Source organism: Mus caroli, chromosome 16, assembly GCF_900094665.2.
Source record: "Mus caroli chromosome 16, CAROLI_EIJ_v1.1, whole genome shotgun sequence".
Lineage (NCBI taxonomy): Eukaryota > Metazoa > Chordata > Mammalia > Rodentia > Muridae > Mus > Mus caroli.
The window spans coordinates 1,401,760-1,416,443 of NC_034585.1; the positions used below are offsets into that span (position 1 = coordinate 1,401,760).

Genomic DNA, 14,684 nt, shown 5'->3' on the forward strand with positions numbered 1-14,684 from the left:
GCTTCATGGATGCCGACAAGTACTCTACCAACTGATCTATATCCTAGCCACACACCCCTGCATTTGTATATTCTTCTTCATCTTCATCATCATCATCACCACCACCACCATCACCACCCTCACGTGTTGATGGTCCCTCTGATTCTCACCTTTTTCTCTGGGTTATTTCATTTCTTCCTTAGCCAAATCACAGGCAGACACTCTGTTATCCCCATTCCAGGTGAGAAAGTGGCTCAGAGAGGTCAAGAACCCCCACTAAAGTTGCACAGCCAACGGAGTGTGAGCTTGTACTCTACAGTACCTTCCTCTTAGTCTAGATGCTATCCGCAGTGACCTGCACCAGCAAGCCTGACCCTGTCATTAGCTCAGGTGTGAACACTAACTTCCACACCTGTCATTAGGAACCAGGGTGACAGGAGCATCAGGGTTCACACCCTGCCCAGAACCCCTCAACCCATGTCATCTGCTAAAAGGCAGACAAATAGGGAGGAGCACCTCTGTTCTCTGACAGGGATTTGTGTTGTCCAAGCCCTTGGCTGCCTGAGCATAAAGGTCCTGACTCAGGGCTGCTGGGTCTCCTGAGCTTGGGAAGGCACTAATAACTCTTGTTTGGATACTTCTGGTACACCGAGACTTTGCTTTCCCAGCCCTTTATTCTACTAAAATACTTAGCAGGCAGGGAAACTGAGGCTCAGAGCTTTGCACCAAAACCAGGATGAGCAGCAAGGCTTCTGTTCCCTGGACCTGAGTTCCTCCCCATCTTCTCCTACTGTCTCTTTCCCTCAGAATGCAGGGATAACTATGGGGGCACTCCCTATGGCCAGTAATTATAATTGAGAACAGTAAGAATACACACACACACACACACACACACACACACACACACTGCTTGCTACAAGGCTGGCCGGGCATGAGCCAGTACTGCCGAGTTTCTTGTAATCCCCAGCTCTGAGGAGACTGAGGCAGGAGGATGGAGTTTAAGGCTAGGTTGAGTTATACAGTGGTTTCAAGGCAAACCTGAGCTACACAGCAAAAGCCTGTCGAGAGAGAGAGAGAGAGAGAGAGAGAGAGAGAGAGAGAGAGAGAGAGAGAGAGAGAGAGAGAGAGAGAATAAGCACTAGGATTCTCTACCCCACAATTTAGTAGGAGCTAGTCCTCCAGCCAGGGGGTGGGGACAGTGGGTACCCTGATTCATGGTACCGTGGAAAACCATGAAGAGAAGTGTCTGGTCTCAGGGCTGGGTGACCACAAGAGGTGCATGGCCAAAGCTGTCAAAAGCTGCCAGCCAAGGACTAAAGCCTAGACCAGGAGGCAGGTAGGACTCTGGTACCTAACCAACAGGTTCTCAGAGTCCCTGTGGCTGAGAAGGATGGAGATCCTTTTTCCCTTCCCTTCTGGGCTCCCATGCCTTTGCTGTTAGGTCCAAGCCCAGGCACTCCAGGCTGGAGGGCTACAGTGTAGGGGTGGGACTTGGCCCAGCTCCTGGGATGTGTGACTCTCCTCCTGGTGAGGACCACAGGGGCCTGACCCCTTGTGGGGCTGGCACAGAGTGTGTCCGATTGTGCAATACTCAAGAGAGCAGCCCAAGGACTGGATAGGACCCCAACTGGCTCTGACAGCCAGCTGGATCAGCCACAGAGGAACAGTACGAAGGGCCCTGCCCAGCCTCTGGGTTGTGAAAGACTGAAAGACAGGGTTGATGAGGAGAAGAAATGAGAGGGGAGGGGACCGCAAAACAAGGGAAGAAACTACACTGAGCATCAAACAGCCCTGTCAGCGGGACAGGAAAGCAGACTTTCAGAAAACATAAAAATACTCAGGATACACTCCAGGCTGCAGTGCCCAGTGCACCTGCCTCAGTAGGTGGGTCTGGGTTGAAAGGCAGAACAACAGCCAGTGGGAAAGCTCCGGGCCCAGAATCTCTTGTCTTGCCTCCATCTGGAATCTGGGGAGTGGGGAGGAACTGTTCATGGGCCAGTGGAGGAGCCCAGCTAGGTGCTGAGCCAGGTGAGCAGTAACGCTTGCCACTTCTCATCTGCCTAAAGTTATTTGGAGGGACCACCCCCACTTCCTCTAGAGGGGTGCCAAGGCAGAGGGACGAATTCTACCCCTCCCTCAATCTCAGCAACATCACCAGTCTCCCCCCAAACCGGTTATTAACCGAATGAATACATTAGGCTTATCAAAACCGACGTGGGCTGTCTCTCCATCCAGACACATCAAGACATGTCATTCGCTTCTCGGGCGGCCCTGAGAACTCAGAGATCGCAGACGCGGCCAGTTTCGGGGATAGGGGGGTGGGGAAGCGCCAGGAGCCACACCCCTGAGAAATCACGCAGTGAGAAATTGGTCTGTCCCCACCCAGCCGGGCCGAGCGGGAGTCTAGAGAGCCTGAGATTGCCTTAGCATGCCCCCCGGGGCCCCAGGACCCACTGCGGCCTCCGAGTGCTCCAGCGCTGGCAGGCAGGTGCAGCCGGGGACAGGTGGCTCACCCTCGGAGCCACCAGATCTCGCAGCCCAACGCCAGCAGAAGCACCTCCACGGTCTACAATTCCCGCAGGAGATCTCCCTACACACAACTTATTTTCCGAGTCCCAGGGTGGAAACACAACGTTTCGTGACCGAGATTCCAGCTTCAGGACAACCCCACAGCTTGTACTCCTTACTCAAGTCCCCACCATCTAGGCCCCCAAAGTAGCGCATCATGGGGCTCTAGAGTTCCTCCTGTCACTCTTGGTGCCCCTTCCCAGCAGGGCAGAACTTTCCAGTTACAGAGGAACCTCCGCGGAGCCTGCCCACGCATCCCCACTCCTGGCTCAGCCCTAGGTCTCCCTCATCCTAACCCAGGACGACCCCTCACCTCCGCGTCTGCACCGTTGGGCTGTATTTGCCTTTGTTTCTTTTCCTGAAGAGCGAGTGCATGGTGGCGCTTGGGACAGAGGGACCTGGAACGCGGCGACGGGCCCGGCGCGCACCGAAAGCGGGCAGCGGGCGCAGGTGAAAGGCAGGGGCGGAGGCGGCAGCGGCAGCGGCAGCGGCGCGCAGAGCCCCGTGTGCGGAGGGCCGCGGCTCTGGGTCACTACAGGAACAGGGCGGGGCGATCGCCGGCCACTTGCTTGCCTGCCGCACCCCGGGAAGGTGGCGCTTACCTTGCAGGCGGGGCTTCGGACGCGCTCCCTGGGTCCCCGCTGGACACCGCCCCTGTTGCCTGGTGCTGCAGAGGCTGCGCAGCCTGTCGCCAGAACCTGGACGGCCAGGCCACCTGCGCTAGGCCGCGCCCATCGTGCACATAGAGCCTGGCGCGCCCTCTGGCTGAAGGGTTTACCTGGGCAATCCCAAAACACCATGACACTCCTCTTGTGATGAGCCACAGGTGGAACCTCAGACAGGTGTGGGAGACCCGAGGTGGAAATGGGGTCTTTGCTCCCTGCAATGTCAACAAATCACACTCAGCGGGACTGGCGATGGCCACAGCCATAGCACGCTACTGAATTGGATTCTTGTGGCCACCTATGGTCAGTTAGGACTTCTCTGAGAGTTGTTTTACTTACTGCCTCAGTTTCCTCCTTGACCAAGAGAAGATTAACGACGACCCACATCCAGAAGGGCTATAGGAGATTCCTGTAGCTAATTCACCAAAGAGCTTGGCACAGTGGCGACTCCAACAGGCAGGAAAAGAGCCAGGGAGGACATAAATATCCCTTGAAACGTTCATAACCCCGGGCCTGGCATGATAGAGACTTAATGGTGGATCATAGAAACTTCAGTTCTGGCTGAGAACAGCAATGTTGTATAATCCTGCCCGCATGTCCTGGAGTGAGGCTGGGCTAGGGGCTGTGGGAAATGTGGAGCTTTACCCATTCAGATCTGTACCCGCATCTCACGCTCACGAACTGCCGTAAGGGACGCAGCCCTGGTTTTGTTGGCTAATGGAAAACAGTCTGGGTAGGAGCTAGAGTGAAAGAGAGACGCCGAGAGGACTCAGTGCCACCCTGGGGTGGGGGTGGGTGGGAGCTCATCGGGGAGAGGCGAGCTGCAGAGATTCTGGAGACAGCCAAAGGGCTTACAGTTCAAGTAGGGGAGATGAGATCTTGAGAGTGGAAAGGGACAGCCACTGTGGGACTTGCTCACACTGTCAAGAGACTGGGGATCCAAGCTCAGCTGTCTGACTCCAGTCTCTGTCCCACAGATTAGAATAAGGAGGTTGGTGTTCAGGGCTGGGGGGCTCAGTAGCTAAGAGAGCACACTGTTCTTGAGAGGGCCCTGTTAGTTCCCAGAACCCGTTAGGCAGATGTAGCACCAGGGGATTCAATGACTTCCTTTGGGCTCTCCAGTTGCCCACTCTCATGTGCACACACCATGCACACACCACACACACACACACACACACACACACGCACACCACGCACACACACACATACACATATATATGTATATATATATACATGTATATATATGTATATATATGTGTGTATATATATATATATATATATGTTATAAAATGTAAATGACTGGGCAGTGGTGGCGCACGCCTATAATTCCAGCACCTAGGAGGCAGAGGCAGGCAGATTTCTGAGTTCGAGGCCAGCCTGGTCTACAAAGTGAGTTTCAGGACAGCAACAGCTATACAGAGAAACCCTGTCTCGAAAAACCTAAATAAATAAATAAATAAATAAAGTGTAAATAACTTTGGAGGTTAAGAAAAGGTGTTCAGTGCCCAAGAGTTGGTGGACAGGAATACCTGTACCATATGCTTTGTATACATCGAAGGCTTCTGGAAGGATCCATGAGAAACTGTTAGCCTTGACCCGCTGAGGAAGAATGAGACTCTTCACTGAGGAAGGGGGGTGGGTAGCCAGGATAGACTGGTGTTTGGATCTTTACTTAGTCTCATTTCAACTGTGGGGGGACAGTGAGTCCTTTTGCTTCTCTGGCCTCAGTTTTTCCCATCTGTGAAGTGGATATAAAAGGCAGAGTCATCACCATGGGATGAGATCTTTCCTAGTGAGCCTCTACCACAGCCCCATTGTGATTAGACAGAGCTCAGTGACAACAGGGATGTGTCCTTTGCTACAGGCTCATTGGATGCTGGGGACAGCTCTAAAACTGCAAACACTTAGATCCTTCTCTCAGCAACTCCGGGGTGGCTGTGAAGTGGTGTTGGGGAAGTGGCCTGGATCAGGAGCTCCAGGTCAGTCAGCTCTGGGCATTGCAGGATAGCCACACTGACAGAATCTTAGGGTCCAAGTGCTCTCTGTGAGGTGAAGCCCCTCAGCTGCCCTGCTCAGGAGGCACTTGATATCTTGGCCTTTTCTTGTGGGAAGGGAGCCATATTCTGAAAGCCACAGGCCTGACTGGTCTGTGGCCACCAGCTGTAAAGCCCAAACTCTGGACACCCCTATCTCTACCTACCGTAGCATCCGCTCCCAGGCTCAGGGCAACTGGCTTGGTGCCCACTGACTCGGCTGGGCCCGGCCCAGGAGTGTTGGAGGGAATTAACAGATTAGGGCAGGAATTCCACTTGGCCCTCACCCATGTTCTCACTCCATGTTCTAAGATAGTCAGCCCAGGTCTGGTGCAATTGTGGGTGCATGCATCGGTACATGTGCACGTGTGTATGCACATGTGTTCCACACACAACTGTGGGTAGGCAGGATGGGGCCGGGAATCTGCCCTCACTCGTACATCCTCTGGGGGCCAGATGGAGTTAGTTCGGCACTGCCAAGCTGTCTTCTGCCGAGTGACTCATCCCCTCTGCTGTGGCGGGGGCGGGGAGGCCAGCAGGAGGATTGCGTAGGTACTTGTTCCAGGATGGTTGAACATCATTGAGGCGGCACCTGCAGGGCTGTGAGTGCCCAGCAACCAGTGACCCTTGGCCTCCCATACCTGTCTCTTTCCAAAGCTGGAAAGAGGGCTCTGTTTCATTGTTGCAAGGGTCACCCACACCCTCTCTGTGCTCAACATTTCCCCAGAAGTTGGAGAGGAATGTACACTCCTGGCTCCCTCGCTTTGAACCAGTTTGAAACAGGAAGAACAGCATTCTCTCAACCCGGGAACAGAGGGCCCTGCTTACAGGACCAGGATGGAGCCTTCTTCTCCCAGCGTGGAGGCCCAGGGCCATTCTCTTGTGGGCTAGACCCTCTCTCATCTCCTATATGACTCCACAATCACCCAAGGAATCTTACATACAGATTCCTGCCAGGCATGGTAGCATAGACCTGTCACTTCAGTTGAGGCTGAGGCAGGAGGATTAAAACTTCAAGGCCTGCCTTAGCGCCAGAATAAGTTCAAGGCTAGCCCAAGTGACTTATCAAGTCTAGCCCAAGTGACTTAATAAGACCCTGTCTCCTTTAACAAAAGTTAAAAGAGCTGGGGGTGGAGCTCAGTGGTGTTTGGCTTGCCAGGCACGTGTGAGGCCCTACGTTCATGTTTCTTTTCCTGGGATTGTGGCTGAATTTTATCAGCACCACACTCTATCCACTGAGACGGAACATCTCATCTATCCAACAGCCAGATGGAAATGCTTTTCAGTGAGAGCCAGAGGAGCTCTGAAGCAAGAGGTTTGGGGCTAGCTGGAAGCCACAGGTCAAAGCTAGCCTGGGACTGAGTCCTGGCTGTGTGATCTTGCAGGTGGCTTAAGCACCCTGACTGTTTCACCTAATACACGGGGGACAGCCAGTGCCGAGGGACTCCCACAGGACAGGAGGGGGCTGGCTCAGCTTTGCCCTCTATTGTGTAACAGTTATTTACTTTTCTTTCGGGACAATTCTTGGGATGGAAAGTCAGCTCACATGGGCTGACTCATACCTCCCCCTGAGCTGGGGCCCCTGGAGCTCCCCATAGTTCATCTTGGCAAGAGGGGACGCTGAGCTCTGGAAACAGGCACAGAAGAGGGTCCAAGGTGACTCACTGAGTCCTCCTGCTCCTGAGTCACCCCTGGAGTATTCACTTCAGGCCCTCACCCACTGGGGCCCCTGGCAGCCTCCCCCTGTCTGATGGATACCCCACCCTGTGGTCACTTCAGGAAGATAGGCTCCCATGACTCCCTGCTACCCTCCCTACACTCAGGTATGCACCCGTATGCTGCCAAAATATGGAGACAACTCCCACTTCAGTTGAGTTGCTCTGATTCTCAGGGCCCTGGCCCTCTCCCTATATGGCCTAGCCATAGATCGGTGACCCTGGAGCTCAGACATCCCACTGCAGGGCTATCCCACAGACTGGTGACCCTGGAGCTCAGACACTCCACTGGAGGGCTATCCCTGGGCCTCTCAAATTCACCATGAGAGCTTCTCTGCAAGGAAGTCACCCCATCAGGGCAGAATGGTTCTAGGTGGGGCTAAACAGGCTCTACCAGGCACAGTATCCCTGCAGGGCAGACTGCCCAGCCTCCCGTCCACGCCCATGCTTCTTCCTGCCTGCTGCCTGCTCCTCCCCTTCTGGGCCGTGCCAGGCTCATGCAGAGCAGACCAGTACAGCCGCATTCTTGGGCAAGTGTCTCTGGTGTGAATGACCCTGGGGCTGGTCAGGTCAGAAGGTCAGAGCCTTGTTCCCTTCAGTGCCCAAGTGATAGATGAGTCAGTCTACAAAGGGGCAGAACAAGAAACCAAACCAAGTATTTGCTTGAAGCCCTTTTGACTTCAAAAGCCTGCTTAGCCAGGCCCTGGTTGGGTGACTTTGGGGAGGTAGTTGGCCCACTCTGTTAAATGAGAACTTGGGAACTGAGATGTTCAGTCTGAGTTCTTTTGTTTCCTTGTGTTGTGAACCTGAGCAAGTATCTCCAACTCTCTGAACCCCGGTTTTCATAACTGCAAAATGGGAGCACCCTGATACAAACTCCATGGACTCAACGAAGAGACGTAAAACAAAGACAGATAGTGCAAAGCCATCCTCACAGCAACGATCTGACACAGCTGCCTGACCCCGAAGGAAATGAAGGACAGGCTACTGCTCTCTTTGCTTCTCAGCTGTAGTTGTTTGATCATGGCATGCCTCTCAAGTCCCTGGAGACTCAGGACTGTGTGCTGGACCAGGCCCTCGTTCCCACGGCATTAACCACTTGCTGGACAAAGACTGTGTGGTCAGTACTCTCACCGAGTGAGTGAGTGTGGTCCCAGGGAAAATCCCCAGAGCACTGGACAAGAGTTAGTGTCGTGAGTCAGAATTATGATGGAAGAGAAGCAGTTTCTTTATCCATCCATCCATCCATCCATCCATCCATCCATCCATCCATCCATTCAGTCTTGGCTTGTTTATTTATAGGCAGAATCTCATGCAGCCCAGTTGGCTTCAAGCTCACTTTGTAGGCCAGGTTAGCCTCAAGTGTATTCTACAGCTGAAGATGACCTGGAATTTCCCATCCTCCTGCCTCTCCCTTCTAACATTGAAAGCACGCCTGTTTTGTGTAGTGCTAGCAATGGCACCCAGGATTTGTTTTAGTGTTAGGTAAGTGCTCTATCAATTGAGCTACATCCCCAGCCCATCTCACCATCCAGTGTTTATTGAGCAGATATTATTTGACGAGTGAAGTGCCAGCTCCTCAGTATGTGATATCAGGGTGGAGCCCTCAGAGGGCTTGCTGTGGAGAAGCAGGGTGAGGGTAGGAGATGAAGTAAGTTCAAGTTCCCCAAGCAGAGCAGCCCAGCAGACACAGGGACAATGCACACAGACACTACTGAGTGTGTGATGTGTGTTTGTGTGTGTGTGTGTGGCTGGAACACTGTGGGTCAGACTCGAAGCTGAGGGTAGAGAGGAAGAACCTCAACTATAGGCACCCTAGGTCCCTCATATTCCCCTGCATTACTGGCATTTCCATGGCAACCAGGCTCCCCCCCCCCAGTTGCTGGTGAAGGGCAGAGTACCCAGGAGCCCTAGTGCATTGCTCATGTGCAGTGGTCCTTGTAGGTAGCACCCGATGTACGTCCAGCCCCGGAGTTACAACAGCAAGTGAGTGAGGAGATGATGGGACAGGCAGTCACATTGTTTTTTCTCTCTGTTTATGCATTTAGATATTCTGGTGTGTTTGGGTGCATATGTATGCATGGGTGCATGTGCACATGTGTGTGTGCATGTGGAGGTAACCTGGGTTGGTCTCAGACATTGTCTCCCTTGGTTCAGTTAGCTTTTATTTCTTTGTTTGTTTTTTTGTTTTGTTTTGTTTTGTTTTTTTGGGACAAGGTTTCTCTGTGTAGCCCTGGCTGTCCTGGAACTCACTTTGTAGACCAGGCTGGCCTCGAACTCAGAAATCCGCCTGCCTCTGCCTCCCGAGTGCTGGGATTAAAGGGGTGTGCCACTATGCCTGGCTGTTTCTTTGCTTTTGTTTTTTGTTTTTTTGGAGACAGGGTTTCTCTGTGTAGCCCTGGCTGTCCTGGAACTCACTCTGTAGATAAGCCTGGCTTCGAACTCAGAAATCCGCCTGTCCCTGCTTTCTGAGTTTTTTGGTTTTGTTGTTGTTTGTTTGTTTCTTTGTTTGATTTTTTTTTGTTTTTATTTTTTTGGGGGGGGGTTGTTTTGTTTTGTTGAGATTGGGTCTCTCACTCTGACCTGTTTAGAGTGATTCGGTCAGACTATCTAGCCAGAGAGCTCCCAGGAGAGAGCTTTCCTCCTAGCAGAACTACAAGTGTGTCCCACCAGCCCCATTTTAAAAATGTGCTGTATTTTCAGTTTATGTGAACAAGTGTTTGTTGTGTGTTTATATGTACCGCATGTGCGCCTAGTGCAAGAGAGGGCACCGATCTCCGGAACAATGGTCTCAATCAGTTTCCAGCTGCCCCGTGGGTACTGGGAAATGAACCTGGGTCCCTTGCAAGAGCGGCATATTGCTCTGAACTGCTAAGCCATCTCCAGCCCCAGCCCTATTAAAATCAGGTCCTCATGCTTGCATGGCCCATATTTTATGGTGTTCCCAGCCCATCACTTAAAAAAAGAAAGAGAAAAGAGGAGAGAAGAGGGGAAAGGGAAGAGAGAGAGGAGGCGTGGGGGAGGAGAGAAAGGGGGAAGGGGAAGAGGAAGGCAAGAGGAGGGGGAGGGGAGGGGGAGATGGGGAAAGGAAGAGAGAGGGTGCAGAAGCGCTCAAGTGCCAGCCAGTGCCATTAAGGGAGCAGGTGAGCAGCCTCCACAGCAGGAACGTTTGCAGGCAGAGAATGTGAGGGACATCACGTCACAAGTAAGCCTGTGATGAAGTATGAGTAGATGCAACTAAAATAAGCCTGCCAATCTGTCATGATCTGCCTATTAGGTCCCCCCTGACTTTTGTCCCCTCTCCGCTGAGCTCAAACATTCCAGCCCGGGACCCAGTGGCCAAGCTCCCATTTGCTCCTCTCACAGACTCAAACTTAATCCCAGCCTGGGCCCAGGGCCCAGATGATGAATCAAACCCTGCTTTGGACAAACCTCCCTCCTCCCAGCCTGGGTCTCCACCCCATCCTTTCCTGACCACAGCTGACCAAGAGCTGCTGTGAGGAGTTCCCTGTCCAGGGGCTTCCCTACTGAGGAGATGCTGGGGTGGCCCTGCTGGGATTTTTTCTTTCCAGTTCTGAGGACTGAGCACAGGACTGCATGAATACAAGCATCCTTATGAGCTGCACCTCAGCCTTTTAAAAATATTTATTTATTTATAGCTGGGTATAGTGGCCCATATCTTTAATCCTAGCACTAGGGAGGCAGAGGCAGATGGATCTCTGTGAGTTCATGGCCAGCCTGTGTAGTGAGTTCCAGGACAGCCAGAGCCATATAGTGAGACCCTGTCTCAAAATAAATAAGTAAATATATAAACATTAAAAAAATGAAAACTTATGTATTTACTTATTATCTATTTGTATTTTGAGATAGGCTCTCACTAAGTTTCCCGGGCTGGATTTGAACTCACTCCATAGCCCTTGAACTTTCATCCTCCTGCTTTAATCTCAAGCATGGCTACATGGCTTTGATTATAGGCCCATGCCACCCAGCCGAGCTAGGAGGCTGGCAGTCTGGCCATTTATATTGCTTATGTAGAAGAATCAAAGGTTCCTATTGTGTAAACGTGAACAGCTGTGTGCTGGGCGTTGTCTAATCGAGAAGCTCCAGTGGGTCATCGGGTTGGTGGAGCTGAGGACCGAGGACCTCAGAGTCTGTGGACATGGGAGACTCTAGTGTTTTGGCCCATGGCACTCCACGATCTGCCCAAGCCTGTGGGCAGAACTCTGCAGGGAGGGTGAGGACCCAAGTGACCTCTGTCCTGTCATTGTCACAGCTTCCTTGACTGCCCTGTGGGGGTGACACTACAGGCATGGCACTCTCCTTCCTCTGGCTGCAGGCTCTCCTCAGTTTCCCTTTCATCCACAAAAGTTGGCCGTGTGACATTTGCCTGAACTTCATCCCTCATCTTCATCTCCAGCTTCCTACAAGAAACTGCCTGCTTCTAGGTTTCCCATCATCCTCCTGGTTTCCAGCTCCTCTCCTCTTCTCTCCCTCCTCCCAGGCTCTTCCTCCACCCGCCCTCCTCCATGTCCCTCCTCCCTCCCTCCTCTCAGCCCTCTCCTCCTTTCTTCTTGCTTTAGGCTCTTACTCCCTCCTCCCTGTTCTCAGGCCCTTCCTAGTCTCTTCATCTTCCCTTAGGTCTCCCCTCCTTCCTTCCTCCAGCCTCCTTTCTCTCCTTTTCCCTCCTCCTCTTCCCTTCTTTCCTTCTCACATGTTCACCAGTAGCCTAAGCACAGCAAGCAGAAGCAGAACAGACAACCCCCAAGATCTGTGCTCTCACACTTAGGCTCCCTTTGGGTGTTCTCCTNCCTCAGGACCATCTCCTCGGGTCCACCTTCATCCTGCTTTTTATTGTCCCTATCAATTGCTCAGTGCAGTCTGATGTGCCACAGAACGGGCTTGTCTGTCTCTGAACCCAGGGCCCAGATGTGCCCGGCACCTGCCTGGCCTCCCTCAGCACTAAATGAAGCATCTTTGCTAGGGACACTGAGGTGAAAGCCATGCCCAGACCTCTCCCCTTCCCTACTGACCTAGAGAGACAGGGAGTTAGTTGTCTCTTTCCTTTCCTGGAGAGCTCACGGCGTGGAGTGGCTAGAGGAAGAGAATCCCCTCCCCTTACCATGTTCTCTCTTCAGGCTCCGTGGTCCAATCTAGGATCATAGAGAGATGGGACCCCAGGGCAGGCTGAGTCTTGCTCCTGTTCTGGGGGTGTAGTAGCACACACCTAGCTCTCCCTTTGCCTCAGCAAGACCACACTATGTATGCTCTATTTGTTTGCTCCCTCCCCACATGAAGCCTCTCTCTGCAGATGGCCTGGAGTCTGGGTGAGGCCAGAAACCAGCTTCCTTCAGAGCTCGAAGAAGGATGGGTTAGCTGACACCCACCTTTAGCCCAGTGGGGACTATTTCAGCTTCCAGGCCTCTTGGGTTGTGAGATGGGAATTTGTGTTGTGTTTCAAGCCACAAGTTTGCTATGCATGACAGCAGTCCAGGAACCAGCATGGGTGCCTCCCACAATCTGCAGGGACCCTTTGTCTGGCCAGCGGGAGCACTGGGGACAGGCAGGGAAAAGGCCTTGGTGAAGGCAGGGAGTAAGGAGGGTCTCCTTTCTACATCCTGTCTCTCACCATAGATACGCTCCAATATATTCACCTAGAGGGTAGCCAGGTAACCAGTGACCACTGGGACCCTTAGGGGACACTGTGTGGGCAAAGACACTTCCAAAACACCCACTGCCTCTGTCCCTTTTGAGGTGTTTTCAAAACCCAGAAGCTGGGCATGATGGACACCTCTCTTGCTGGAAGCTCAGGAGGCTGGGCATAGGAGTATGGAATGCAGCCTGGCTTTTCCTTAGGGTCCAAGTCTGGATTATCTCGACATCATTCACATGCTTTTATCTACCTATAAAAGCCACACTGTAAGCCCAGATGCTTGTCCACAAGGGAGTAGAAAGTGGCCTGTCCACAGGGGAGTAGGACTCGGTCACAGAAAGGAAGGATGGGTGCTTGGGGACACTACACTTGCCCAGCAACCTGGAGGGAGGCCCTAGGGTCCATTCCCAGCTACAGATAAAACAAAACAAGGCTAGCCTTGGTTGTATAGCAAGACTGTCTAAAGAGGAAGTTCCTGGGGCTCCTCTAACTCCAGCTCCAGGGGATCCAGGGTCTTTGGCTCTGTCAGCATTCACCCTCATGTGTGTACATAATTTAAAATAAAAACAAATCTTAAAGTGAAATACAATGAAAGAGGGGACGGTATGGCCACACATCTGTGAACAGAGGGGCAGAAGTCACCCAGGGGGCTAGATCTATGACAGCATCCATGCTGCCTACAGAGCTACCCAGCCTTGTGCACCCCCTCATCACATACAGAGGCTCCTCCACTACTTAAAGTCTTCTTGCTTTTAGGTGACCTTTGACTCACAGGTGACTCTGGGTGGAATCCAGAAGCCTTTTGGGGAATGAACAGACTTCAGGGAGGCCAGGGATCAGAGTGGGCAGGGTCCAACTGTGCAGGCTCCTGCATCGGCTCCTCTAGACCCTGCTCCTGCCTAATCAAGGCTGCAAAGTAACTGGGAATACTGTGTGACACGTGCAGGTTACAACCGGAACAACTGTGCATAGGGACCCCAACTGTGACCTGGGTGGTCCTAGAGGGTCCCCAAGGAGACCCTGAGCTGTGAGCTGAGAATTGGAGATAGCACAGGTGGAGGACTTCAGGGACAGATGCAATATCCGTGAGAAGCGGTGGCTGTGTGGTGGCTGGGGCAGGCTGAGAAGAGAGACAGTGCTCTGAGAATGAGAGCATTGTGAAGACATGCCATCACTCTGGTTACACAGTCTTTGAATGCATGGAGAGCTGCTGTATTGCAGTGGGCTGCAGTGGGCACTCTCACGTTCTATTTTATTTTACTCTCTCTCTCTCTCTCTCTCTCTCTCTCTCTCTCTCTCTCTCTCTCTCCCCCCCCCCCCCTCTGTGTATGCAGATGCTTGCGTGTGCAAATGCATATGGAGGTTAGGTGTCCACTCTCCTTTTTGTTTTTGAGACAGGGCTTACTGGCTAGTTGTATGTCAACTCAACATAAGCTAAAGTCATCTGAGAGGAGGGATCTTAATTAAGAAAATGCCCCTGCTAGATCAGGCCGTAGACAAGCCTGTAAGGCATTTTCTTAGTTAGTGATTGATGGGGGAGGACCCAGCCCATGCTGGGTGGTGCTATCTCTGGCCTGGTGGTCCTGAGTGCTATAAAAAGGCAGGCTGAGCAAGCCATGGGGAGCAAGTCAGTAAGCAGCTCCCCTCCATGGCCTCAGCTCCTGCCTCCAGGTTCCTGCCTTGCTTGAGTTCCTGTCCTGACTTCCTTCAATGATGAACAGCTATATGGAAGTATAAGCCAAACAAACTCTTTCCTCCCCAACTTGCTTTAGGTCATGGTGTTTCACCATAGAAGTAGTAACTCTAAGACAGGGTTTCTCCGTGTAGCCCTGGCTGTCCTGGAACTCAGAGCTCTCCTGAGTGAGGGGATTAAAGGCGTGCACCTCCACACCCAGCTAGGCGTCTTTTCAAGTGCTTTCCTTCTTACATTTTTAGGTCGGGTCTCTCACTTGAATCCTAAACTCACTAATTCTTTTTTTGTTTGTTTTTGTTTTTCGAGACAGGGTTTCTCTGTGTAGCCCTGGCTGTCCTGGAACTCACTTTGTAGACCAGGCTGGCCTCGAACTCAGAAATC

The 14,684-nt window shown here is 52.4% G+C and overlaps 1 protein-coding gene across 1 annotated transcript in view; it reads right to left on the reverse strand.

The window, feature by feature from the left end:
• The window catches only part of Ppl (periplakin), a 48,602-nt gene extending 45,548 nt beyond the window's left edge, over positions 1-3,054 (reverse strand). The window contains exon 1 of the mRNA XM_021185602.2: positions 2,861-3,054. Within this exon, the coding sequence (XP_021041261.1) occupies positions 2,861-2,922 (62 nt within the window). The 5' untranslated portion in view covers positions 2,923-3,054. The remainder of the gene's footprint in view (positions 1-2,860) is intronic.
• Between the last annotated feature and the right edge of the window lie 11,630 nt (positions 3,055-14,684).